This window comes from Dromiciops gliroides, chromosome 3 (genome assembly GCF_019393635.1).
Source record: "Dromiciops gliroides isolate mDroGli1 chromosome 3, mDroGli1.pri, whole genome shotgun sequence".
Classification (NCBI taxonomy): domain Eukaryota; kingdom Metazoa; phylum Chordata; class Mammalia; order Microbiotheria; family Microbiotheriidae; genus Dromiciops; species Dromiciops gliroides.
In genome coordinates, this window is record NC_057863.1 from 174,772,820 (window position 1) to 174,785,698 (window position 12,879).

Here is a 12,879-nt window from a genome sequence, read left to right on the forward strand (position 1 = left end):
CTTCCATAGTTATTGTGAGGATAAAGTATTTGTAAAACACTTTGCAAACCTTAAGGCTCTATATAAATGCTAGTTTAAAATGTATATCAATTATTTATATATACCGATATTTTACATAGCTCTGAATGACCTCATCGAATTACCCTCTGAATCTGTGTAACATCTGGCAACCTGATCCTTGGTGAGCACCAGGGTGATAGTGGTGATGGGTTCTAATATACATGCCAACATTCATGCTAACATATGAAAGGACATTGTGGGATCATAAAACACAACAGGGCTACCTTCCTGTTTCATAAATGTTCAAAGGTCATTTCTAATTCCATCTCCTAATCTATCATCAAGAGAATGACATAACAGATGCACTCGAGACTCTATATCTGGCTGACCACATGATACCATAGTTGGACCTGAAGTCCAGCTATGGAAAGTAGCAACTACTGTATTCTTGGTGCCAAAAGCTATAAAGTCCATCATATATTAGACTTGAAAACTTTCACAAGTGAAGATGGCTCAATTAGAATTTCTAAGAAAAACAAAGCTACTTGTGAAGTTTCCTGACATCTTAGCAATTCTCTTATTTCGTGGAATTCTACACACCAGCATCACTATTTACAGCAAGTCGCTGCATCTCTGTATAAGAAGCAGCTTAATCACTAAGGCTACAGAGATGACTGGGATGACAGTGACAAGAGATTAAAGAATTAAGTAGTTAGGGAGGAAGCAAGTAATATAGTTCATCCCAGGTCCTTATGGTTCTGACCAAAGCAGCATCCCCCAAATTGCCTTGTATTAATGTATGTATGTATGGATGGATGATGTAGGTGTGCATATATCTGTCTCTATCTCTCTCTGATTCTCTTTCAGTTTCTCTATCTCTCATCTATCTATAATGAATAGGGTACATGGTTGAAGTCAAGAAGACCTGACTTCGAAGTCTGCCTTAGAAGTGTGACCCTGGACAAGTCACTTAACCTCTATCTACAGATGAGTTTCCTCATCTATAAAATGAGGATAATGATAATACCGACTTCCCACAGTTGTGGTGAAGGAAACATGGTATAATATTGCAAGGTTTTGCAAATGTTAAAACATTATATAAATGCTAGTTCTCTGTCTCTGTCTCTGTCCATCTGTTTGTCTCTCATATCATTTATAGAAGCAGTTGTCTTGTAGTGGAGAGAGATCTGGATTTAGAGTCAGGAAGATTTGGCTAAAGTCCCATTTATGACATCTTGGCTGTGTGACCCTGGGCAAGTCACTTACTGTCTTAGTCCTCTAGGCAACTCTGTAGTTGCAGAGGAAGTTCTGGCCTGCAGTGATAGAGATACTTCATTTGGGAGTTTTGCTATATCACTGAAATTTCAGGTCTTACTACCATTTTTTGGTTTATATGTTATCTTTCCCCAGTTAGATTATAAACTCTTTGAGGGTAGGAAGAATTTCACCTTTGTCATTGTATCCCTGGGGCCTAGAGGATATCTTTCTATATCTATAAAATTATATACATCCATTATATAGGTATATATACCTCAGAAGGTGTCCTGGGGGTTTAGGGCCTAGAGTTTTTTTAAGAACCACACCTTAATCCAAAATCACTCTGCTCTATCATAGATTGATCCCAGCCCAAGCCTCATTGACCATTGTTTGGCCTCCTAATGGCTCAGAGTAAGAATAAATAGCATTGCCTCTGTTTTAGCCAGAAACCCTGAGGACCCCACCCCCACACACTTCTCTCCTTCCTTCCTTCCTTCCTTCCTTCCTTCCTTCCTTCCTTCCTTCCTTCCTTCCTTCCTTCCTTCCTTCCTTCCTTCCTTCCTTCCTTCCTTCCTTCCTTCCTTCCTTCCTCCCTTTCTCCCTTCCTTCTCTCTCTTCCCCCCTTTTTCTTTTTTCATTCATTTATTCATTCATTCGTTTTGTTTTGACTTGGTAAAGCAGGCCATTCTTTGCCTCATTCCTTACCAAGCCTTAATTATTGAATGGGTGTTGCCTCAGGTAAACTGAAACATGGGGAAGACCTTACCAGAAAAAAGCCAAGGTTTCCCAATGCATCAGGAGCCATCTCCAGTCGTCCTGATGTATATCTTGCCACTGGAACCACATGGTTCTGGAGGAGAGAGTGAGGCTGGTGACCTTGCACAGCTCTCCCTTGCTTAAATGCAATTCACTGCAACTCATGACATCACCTCCTAATGTCATGGTCCTCTTTGAGAATGAAGGACAAAAAACAACCATCAAAACCCACCAACATACCTATACCTTTATGCATATATGTATGCACACTTACACACACACACACACACACACACACACACACACACACACACATATATATCCCCTCTTAAAAGGAGTTTTGGATCATTGTAGTCAATGTGTAGGTTGTTTTCCTGACTGTTTACTTCTATATCAGCTATATCTAAATCTATGTGATATATATAGTATACGTACATATGTATATAATAAATACATACAAATGCATTTATTTGATGAAAAGTGAAACAAGCATTAAAGCCAGGAAAACAACTTACAAAATAACTACAACAGCGTCAATGGAAAAAAACAAAAACAGATCAAAACAGAACCCTGTAATTATAATGGCCACACTTGGACCTGAAGAAGAGAGAAGAGACTGTGAGTGCTACTCTTCTTTACCAAGCTAGGGACCCCAAGGTGTGGAGAACCTAATCTATTCTAGGACTTGGTTGATGTGCTAAGTTTGTTGAACTTTTTTCTTTCTTTTTTATTCTTTGTTATGAGTGATGGCTCTCTGGGTGGCAGGTTGGCTTATATTGGGAATTGAAGGCGATATAAAAACAAAAGATATCAATAAAAATTTTAAAATAAAATTCTCAATTATCCAAGAATACTTTTGTAACTAATTGCAATTAGCACTCTAAGTTTTTGGTTTAAATACATATTTTTAAAAAATTGATTGCATTTTTCCATCTAGTTCTGTGACTTCAATGATCAACTCCACATGGATAATTCCCTCATCTATGAGTCTAGTCGGCTTTTTATTCCCTTTTTTTTTTTTTTTTGGCTTTTTCTTCCAGTTTTCCTTTTGCTTTTTGGACTCCTCTATATGAATATCCTCCTGGAGGACTTCATGTCGAACATGTCCAAAACTGAACTCATCATACTCCCCCAAATTTATTCTTCTTCCTGCCTCTCTTATCTCTGTCAGGGAATCTCCATTCTCCAAGTCAACAAATTAATAGATTTGAAGTTATCTCTTCTTGTTCTTAATCTTTTACCCCAAGATCCAATCTATCGTTATCTATTGTGGATTTTGTCTCTCCATTCATTGCTTCCTTGTCATCCTCATTGTCACTCCCCTAGTCCATATTCTGAACTTGGAAGGTCACATGATGGAACCAAAAGTGCTCTAGGTGTGGAGGCAGAAGAGGAGGGTTTGAATCATAGCTATGCCACATTGTCTGTATAACCTTGGCAAGTCATCTTGAATGTCTCCTGTCCTCAATCTCCTCATCTGTAAAAAGAAAGAATTAGACTGGTTTGAGACCCAAGGTCCTTTCTAGTTTATATCTTATTATTGTTAATAGCTTCTTGCCTGGTTTCTCTGCCTCCAGTCACTTCTCCTTCTAGTCTATCTAACACACAGCACCAGTCTTCTTCATGAATGCGCAGCTCTGATCATGTCACTCCATTACGCACAAATCTTCCCTGGATCTTCATTGCCTACCAAATAAAGTGGAAAAACCTCTTACTAGGCTTTTACGGCTCTATGAAGTCTGGTTTCCATCTGCTTTTCTGGGCTTTACTCCCACTCTCTACTATATTTCATTCAAATGAGACTAATCCCAATCCTTCCAATATGTCCTACAGTTTTCTACCTCTGTTTTTTTGTTCGTTCTCTTTCCTATTCCCTGCCCTGACTTTGCATTTTTCACAAGCACTTACATTTTGTTTTGCACGATAGACCTATATATGCGGTGTCTTATTTCTCCTTCCAGATTGTAAGCTCCTTGAGTGTATCTCCTCCAGGCATAGTTCATTGCACAAAAATGCTCAATAAGCATTTTTGAATGGATGAATGAATGATTGGATATGAATTATGTGTTAAGTGGCTAGCAGGTTTTGCTTAGGAGTACCAATTTTTTATACTTTGTTTAATAAGGAGGGATTAAATACTAATTAAAAATAAACATTTCTAGCAGTAAACTGACTCTTCCTCCTCACTTCTGGATTGATAATGAGCTGACGTTTTATATGATCTTTCTACCTGGGCACTCAATCAATAAGCAAGCAAGAAAGAAAATAATCTTTGGAAATTTGGATTCCTTTTTTAGATAACTTTAGAACTTTAGACAAGCCATTGGAATCTGTTAGGTTATTATTATTCCAAATTCCAAATTATTATTCCAAATATTAGGTTGTTATTATTCCAAATAATATTCCAAATAATAAGTCTCTGGTATTCCTGTAATACATAGGTTGAAAATCAGCAGATGAAGTGAAACTGATGATTACTAAAGAAAAAGAAAAAAATAATATCAACATATTTCAAACGGTTTTCACAAACTCCGTATCTTAGTCCAACAGGTATCCAGTGAGATAGTATGAAAGTGCTTTATAACCTTTGAAATGCTATGCAGATATACCATAAAGATTTAAATACTGAATTTGACCCTTGCAACATCTCCATGAGGTAGGAGGATAGATATAGTTCTCATTTAACAAATGAAGAGATGAAAGAATCTTGACACTGAAAAACTTTATCCAAAATAACACAGGTAATGAGTGATAGAGCTCAGACTAATGCTATAGCACTTATTCTGAAAGAATACCTGGAATGTAATGAGGGTGGTGGGGCTGAGCATATGTTGAGGTCACATGTGCTCTAGATTCTTACTAAAGGGCATTTACTACCAGAGGCTTCTCATTGTTCCTGTAATGAGGGGGTAGGGTAGGTACTTTGCCAAGAACAGCTGCCCACTCAGTAGGGTTAAAAGGAGAGACCAGATTTTTGTCTTTCTCTTCCCCTCTTTCAGATGTGTGACTTGGGAGTCTGACAATTCTCTCTTGGTGATCTCTGAGTGAAGGGATTGTGCTTTCTCTCCTCTTCCTGCTGCTCCCTGGAAGCAACAATGGAGGTTGTGTGTACAAGGCAATGAGTCCATATGCTGGTCTAGTTTTGAGTTTGATTACTATCATCTGAAAAGTGATTCTAAGAAGCATGTTTCTAGCCTTGGTGGGTAGCTATGTTATTAGCTCAAGAGTCTGAGAATTCTCGTCATGGAGCTGATTAGAAGTGGGAGGTATTTCCTGGGATTGTGATGCTTCTTGAAGAAGGGGATGGTGACTACTGACAGGATTATTCTGCAACCTAATAGCCCGAGGAAACCTGGCTCTCCACTTGCTGCTCCGACAGTACAGAAGTGAAAGTGAAACCTGTACAGTAATTCCACAAGTCCCATAGCAGTCTTTACCTCCTTTTAGAGCATGACAACTGCCTTGCTCAAAGCAGGTACTTAATAAATGCTAGTTGACCGACTGACTGATGGGCAATGTGTTTTTTTAATCTGTTTATGTCTTTTGAGTGCCTCATGTGTTTCTATCTATGGGAGCCTATGAGTATTTTGTAATGAATTACCGATATACATCTATACCAAAGCTTCTTAACTGTGAGTCATGACCCTATATGGGGTCATGTAACTGAATGTGGGGGTCATGGAAAATTTGGCAACAGTAAAAGGTTATGCATACCTACTTTATATACATATACACCCTGGGGTCATGTAAAAATTTCTTCCGTGAAAAGGGGTAGTGAGTGAAAAAAGTTTAAGATGCCCTGATATATACAACTAGTTGGTGCAATGGATAGTGCTGGGCCTGAAATCAGGATGACTCATCTTTCTGAGTTCAAATCTGGTCTCAGACAATTACTAGCTGTGTGACCCTTTCCTCATATGTAAAATGAGCTGGAGAAGGAAATGGCAAGAAATGCCCAGAAAACCCCAAATGGGATCACAAAGAGTCAGACATGACTGAAAATAACACCACCACAATATAAAACATATATATATATTTATATATATATACACATATATATGTGTGTGTATATATACACACACACCCATACATATATGGAGTATACACACCTATACTATATATCTATTAAGCATTTGTCAATGTGATCTTATGAGACTTTAGGTTTTAAATATTTCTTTTGTAATGAAAGAAATAAATAGCATTTTATAGCTGACAATTAATTAAATAACTTTCAGGAAGAGGCACTCTTTAATCACCTTTTAGGGAGACCCCAGATATGAGCCAAACCTAAGCCTTATTTAAGACATTACCCCGGAAATCCAGAGTTGGACAAAAATTCAGAGAATTTGAGAAAAGAGTTGGGGCTGGTCTTCCATGACCAAAGCTAGAGCCCTTGTGGGACTGGCAATCCCTGGGCTTTTAGATTAGAAGGAAAAGAAAAAAAAGTGAGTGGTTCAGTGTATGTAGATAGCATCAAACTACAGAAAGATCATTTAAGGTATTAAATCCAAGAATTGGAGGATCTTTAGATTAGAAGGGACTATGAAAGCTTTTATTCTCTCTCCCTGATGACTTAGCTTCAAGTAGGGCTACATCTTATTAACCCTCAGTTAAATGAGGATGAGACCATAGATTTAGATTTGGAAGAGATCTTAGCAATTGTTTATTTATTTAACAGACAGGGAAAATGAGACTCAAAGTCTTATTTAACCAGGCTCCCCATCCCCCCAGATTCCAACCAATACTCTTTGTACTGCTTGTTTTTATACATGTTAGAAAAGGTGATTTTCCAATGACTTAGTGTCCCATTTTGGCATTAGTCCCATCAGGGACTCATTGCTAGTGAACATAAAACAGCTACGCTCAATTTGAGGCCACTTTCCCCTCTTTCCTCAGCGGGAGATCCACCACAGCTGTTCCCCAATTGCACCTGTGTCAGACAGGCCCTTGTGAAATCTGGCCAGTGAGGATAAAGTCCCTGTTGTCTGCTCACAGACTGTGAGAGAAAAACCTTCTCACAGAATGTGTATGTTGTGATTCATAGCTTAGGAGTGGTGGAACACAGCTGGTTATGCAATCTCATCTGTAATAAGATAGGCCAAGGGAAACTGCCTGGTTTCTATTTTTCTGGGCCTGGGAGAGGGAGTCATTTTCATTTGGGATGTTTGTTTGTTTTGTGGCTCTCTTATTCCTGGGTGTGTAAGCAGCTTCTCCTCCAGCTTGCTCTTGTCCGGGTCATTTTTCTAGTTTGGGGGATGAGTGTAGGAATGTGCTAGCTTGGGTTATTTTTTCTTTCTTTTGGGTTATTGAAACTCTCTTACTCCCCTCTGGTGAAAAATCATAAAACTCAAGTTTGCCAGTAAGTACCCAGCCCTAGAAACATCCCTGAGCCAGGTTCTTGAGACTCAAGTGGGGCTAAGGAAGTCATGACTTGGGAAGTTATGATTTGTTGAAGAGCTCCGCCTGGTGGCCATTGGAAATAATATATTCTTAGTGAGGGAAGACTAATATTGAGATGGTAATACCTTGACTTGCTCCTGCCCACCTTTGGAAGGCTATCTGGTCCAATTTATGATTGTTTCCACCAAGGAGTCTAAATCCTTGGGTCATTAGGCAAAGATATCTAATTTCCTCTAGCAGGAGTCCAATCATGGCCCCACAACAGGGGTATGACTATTATTAGCATAGTCCCCAAGAAACAACCTTATGTAGTAGAATGAATTAGGTGTTGGAGGATTTGGGTTGGGATTTTTGAGCTGATTATCTGTGAGACATGGGCAAGTCTATTCTCTGGGCCTTAGTTTCTTCCTCTTTAGAATGATAGTGTTGACTTCATGACCTCTAGCTTTAATTCTATGATGGTGATGAGTCCTCATTCAGTCTTGTGATGATTTTTGGCCAAGAGCCCTTCAGGCAGCCAAAGTAATTTGAAGACAGATTGCAAAGTTCAGGTAATCAAGTTGACCTTAGAGTAGTCCAGAACCTTAGAGCCAGTCCTAGAATCATCTTGATGTACAAAGGACCTAGGAATCAATAAGGGCTAGTCTAGGCTGATCTGAGTAGGATCCCCTAATACCATACATCCTGGGGGATGTTCTTAAAGTAGCCTGATCTCTGAGAATGGAAAAAGGAAGAGAGGGGCATCCAAAAATTGTTCACAGGGTCTTTTTATACCCAGAGATTATTTTAGTTGTGTTAAAGCATGTACCCTCATCTAGGTATAGTTTGCCTCAAGGCATAATCAGCTTCACCTAGAAGAACCCCTGTGGGAAGTTAAGAGTTAACCATTGGGGGCGGCTAGGTGGCACAGTAGATAAAGCACTGGCCTGGGATTCAGGAGGACCTGAGTTCAAATCCAACCTCAGACACTTGACACTTACTAGCTGTGTGACCCTGGGCAAGCCCCATTGCCCCGCAAAAAAAAAAAAAGAGTTAAACATTGGAATCCCTTCCAATGGTGCTTCATTTTAATGGAGGAGTTGTAAATTCTAATCCTGCCCATGCTATAGTCCACTGTATCTTTGGTGCCTACCCATTTTCATAAAGGATACCCTAACATGGGCTTCAGACTAGAACAGATCTCTTATACCTACCTTGGAATAGCAAAGGGAGATATTTTCAAAACAAAACAAATAAAACATCATAAAATCTATACATTTTTATGTAAAAATGGTGGGTTTTTTTTGGCTTTTTTGTGGGGCAAAGAGGGTTAAGTGACTTGCCCAGGGTCATACAGCGAGTAAATATCAAGTGTCTGAGGCCAGATTTGAATTCAGGTCCTCCTGAATCCAGGGCCAGTGCTTTATCCACTGTACCACCTAGCTGCCGCCCATAAAAAGTTTTTAATGATATCTTTATCAAGTTCTATAACTTCAATGAACTCTAATTGTGTCACTCAGTAATTATGCTATGTCTCCGTATTGGCTTCTTCTTCTTCTGCTCTTCACTCCAATTTTCCATTGCCTATTGCCATTGTTCACTGTCATTGGACTTCTCCATATGGATACTGTAGACCTTAAATTCAACATGCCCCAAAACATGCTCATCAATTTCCCCTTAAACTTTCTCTTCTTCCAATTTCCCAATCTCTGTCAATGGCATCTTTATTCTCCAATTTATTTGTGTTTATAAAATAGAAATCGGAATCACTGCCTTTTCCATATAGTTAGCTAGACTGAGTCATGCTTCACATTCAGTTTTGTCCATTTTCTTTCCATCTTTGGTACTTGCTGCTGTTTCCTCTGAACCACTACATCCTGATTTCTTCTGCCCTGCCCAATGCACACATTCCCATCTTTTCTCCCTCCCTTTTCTCCTGTAGCTTTCCAATTCTAGAACATCAAATCTCAGGGAATTCCTGCATGACCTTGCCCCTCTGCAGTTAATCTCCTCCACAACTATGGTGAATAACTTTAGTGAACATGTACAATATTGAAAAGCTTTTTTTTTTTTTACTTAACCCAAATTTCCTATGAAAACAAAGGCTCATCTTTTTAATACCAGCATTTTAATAGTAGTGTTTTATATATATATATATATATATATCATCTTTTTAATACCAGCATTTTAATAGTAGTGTTTTATATATATATATATATATATATATATATATATATATATATATATATATATATATATATATATATATATATATATATATATATATATATATATATATATATATATAGATCTGGACCAACACTGCTTCCCAACTAATAAAGATGAGTATGACACAGAATCCAAGGGTGAGGAACATGGTGGATGTGAACAAGCTGCAATGTATAACCAATGAGAAACTCTGAAACAGAATAGGCATTAAGGAACTGTATGATTTAAAAAAGAAGATAGTTGGGTCACATGGCAAGAGCAATGGATGAAAGGTGGAAAACCAGAGTGTTCCAATGGCATCCTTATGATGTTGGGAGAAACTGAGTGGGGCCTCTAGCATCTTGGGTGGATCCCTCATGGTGAAATTTTGGGAGAACATGGACAAATTGTATAGAATAGGTAAGCATACATAGATCTGATTTACATTATTTGAGGTATGGAAACATATTAAAACACTTTTAAATTTTTTTCTAGAAATATTAAGAAATACGATTTCTCCAGCCTACAACCTTTTCTTGAATTTTCCCTTGGGAAAAGAGAGAAGAACAAAGAACTAAGGCCTTCCTCTGAGATAGAGGAAAGGGGATCACACACTTTAAACAATTAATTGTGATTTGAGGTTTTTATGACCCCATCTTTTGGCTAGAATTAAAAAAACACTTGAACTGGCCTGGGGCTCAGGCGCTTCGCCTCCATAATGGCGAGGTGCTCCACCCACTGTCTGTAGCCATCACCATGGTGCTGGCAGCTCACATCATCACCACTCTGGCATGCCTACATGGGCCTGGCAAAATTATAATGAGTGGAAGTCCAGTGAGGGCAGTCATGTGACTGCCAGCCAATTAGCTCGGGGCTGTGTGTGGACAGTCTGGGGTCTGCTGGAAAGGAGCAGGGAGGAGATTCACCATTCTGGCTTTGGAGCTGCATGTGCTGCTGAGCCCTAGGTGGTGGTATGATTCAGGTTGTATTATTCTCCTTCCCCCATTCTTTTTATTCCTTTCCCTTAATTCTATTAATCTTACTTGTGTTTTTAAGTTCGTTTTTGTTAATAAAGCCTGTTCTGTTTTTGAAAGAGGCTGTTAACCTCCTTCCTTGCCCCAATATTGCCGTGAGCTGACTAACTAACACTCCCCAATTAAAATTTGGCCCCTACAACACTTAACTCTCCTCTAGCTAGGATGATTGCTTTCCCACCCACCTGAAGTAATTGGTGCCTGGCTCACCTGGTGGCAATGTCCTCTCTTTTCAAATTCAAGGTCAAGATATTGATCACAGGAAGAAACTTTTAAGGGAAGTATTGCAGAAGGAATCGAGTGGTGGCTATTTTGGAATGTTAACCCCAAACTATGTTTTAATATATTATGATTATTTCCTTGTTCAAGGAACACTCACACAAATATATATACATATATGTGTATACACATACACATATATGTATATACACATATAACATTATACAATATGTAAAAACATTATATAATAAATATATTATATGTAATGTTATATAATACATTTTTTTTTCATCATCAGTACCAAGTCACTTTATTGGGATGTAAATGGTGGTAGTTTTTTGGTACAGATTATAAAAAGGTCAGATAACCAAAATATGCATGTGCTGAAAGGCAGGAGGTGTGGTGCCCATAGTTCCCAGGTGTAGGGGAAGCCAGGTGTGGCTTAGCTCTCGTTGTCACTGTCTCCAAGGGTGTGCTTGTCAAAAAGATATTCTGCCATGCCACAATTGGGGGCCCCCATTTTGCGAAGGTTGGTTACATGATCACCCAGTTGTTTGATGCACTTTACCTGTTCGTCCAGGTAGTGGCTTTCAATGAAATCACATAAATGGGGGTCGTTTTTGTCAGTTGCCAGCTTGTGCAGTTCCAGTACTGACTGATTGACATTTTTTTCCAAGTGCAGAGCACACTCCATTGCGTTCAGTCCGCTCTCCCAGTCATCATGATCTGGTTTCTTGATGTCCTGCAGGAAGATGCGGCCACCGCGTTGGTTCTGCAGCTTCATCAGCTTCTCAGCGTGCTCCCGCTCCTCGTGGGACTGGTGCAGGAAATACTTGGCAAAGTTCTTCAGGGCCACGTCATCTCGGTCGAAGTAGTAAGACATAGACAGGTAGACGTAGGAGGCGTAGAGCTCCAGGTTGATCTGCCTGTTGATGGCAGCCTCAGAGTCCTGGTGGTAGTTCTGTCGCAACTGAGAGGGAGAAGAGGTCGTCATGGTGGTGGAGATGGTGGAGGCCGGAAGATGAGGAGGTGGCGGAGGGAGCAGGCGGCTGCGCAGCGGTTGTGGCTGAGGCTGGGGCAGCAGCAGAGGGGGTGGCCATGGCCGGGGGCGGCTGAGGCGGACAGCTGCTGCTCGAACGGTAGGACGGAGAAGTGTTGGTTAGTGGCGGTGAAGGTGGAGAGGTGGCTAAGGGCAGCTCCAGCTGGGAATCGAGCAGCGGGTTCTGTTCAAGCACTGTTGAAGCAGGAAACCACAGCCAGCGACTCCCCTTCCCTGCACTTCTGGTCTATATAATACACATTACCTAAAATCTTCTTGGGGAAGGATAAAAGGATGGGGGAACTGAGACAGTTTGGACATCTCTTTTTCTAAGCTATAAATACCTTAGATATGTATTAAATAAAATTGTTTTTGTTAGATGAAACTAAATTAAAACACACATGATCAAATTAATATTTTTTCTTTGATAGAAAGAACTTCTTAATGAGATCAAAGATCTTTTTGATGATTTAAAAATGACTTTGTGAAAAATATTTATAGTAGCTCTTTTTGTGGTGGCTAAGTATTAGAAATCAAAGGGATGACATAAATCACCAGCATTTCTATACATGACCAACAAAGCTCATCAGCAGGAGATAAAAAAAGAAATTCCATTTAAAGGAATTGTAGACAATATAAAATACTTGGGAGTCTACCTGCCAAGACAAACCCAGGAAACCTGAGAACACAATTACAAAACACTTTTCCACACAAATAAAATCAGATCTAAATAATTGGAAAAATATCAATTGCTCATGGGTAGGCTGAGCTAATATAATAAAAATGACAGTTCTACCTAAATTAATTTAGTTATTCAGTGTCATACCAATCAGACTAACAAATCTGAAACTATATTATAAAGCAACAGTCATCAAAACTATGTGGTACTGGCTAAGAAAAAGAGCGGAGATCGTATGCACTATTTCTTTTGTTTTTGGTGCTGCTGTTTTTCTTTTTTGAGGTTTTTCCTTTTTGCTCTGATTATTC

The 12,879-nt window shown here is 39.3% G+C and overlaps 1 protein-coding gene across 1 annotated transcript; it reads right to left on the bottom strand.

Annotated features, from left to right (window-relative positions):
* Positions 1-11,283: 11,283 nt before the first annotated feature.
* Positions 11,284-11,859, bottom strand: LOC122749426 (ferritin heavy chain-like). Its single transcript, XM_043995797.1, has one exon. The coding sequence runs from the start codon at positions 11,845-11,847 to the stop codon at positions 11,296-11,298; it is 552 nt and encodes a 183-aa protein (XP_043851732.1). The 5' UTR covers positions 11,848-11,859; the 3' UTR covers positions 11,284-11,295.
* Between the last annotated feature and the right edge of the window lie 1,020 nt (positions 11,860-12,879).

What these genes read in the sequence shown, in the direction of transcription:
- LOC122749426 (XM_043995797.1), bottom strand. Translation starts at nt 11,847, where the DNA reads ATGACGACCTCTTCTCCCTCTCAGTTGCGACAGAACTACCACCAGGAC.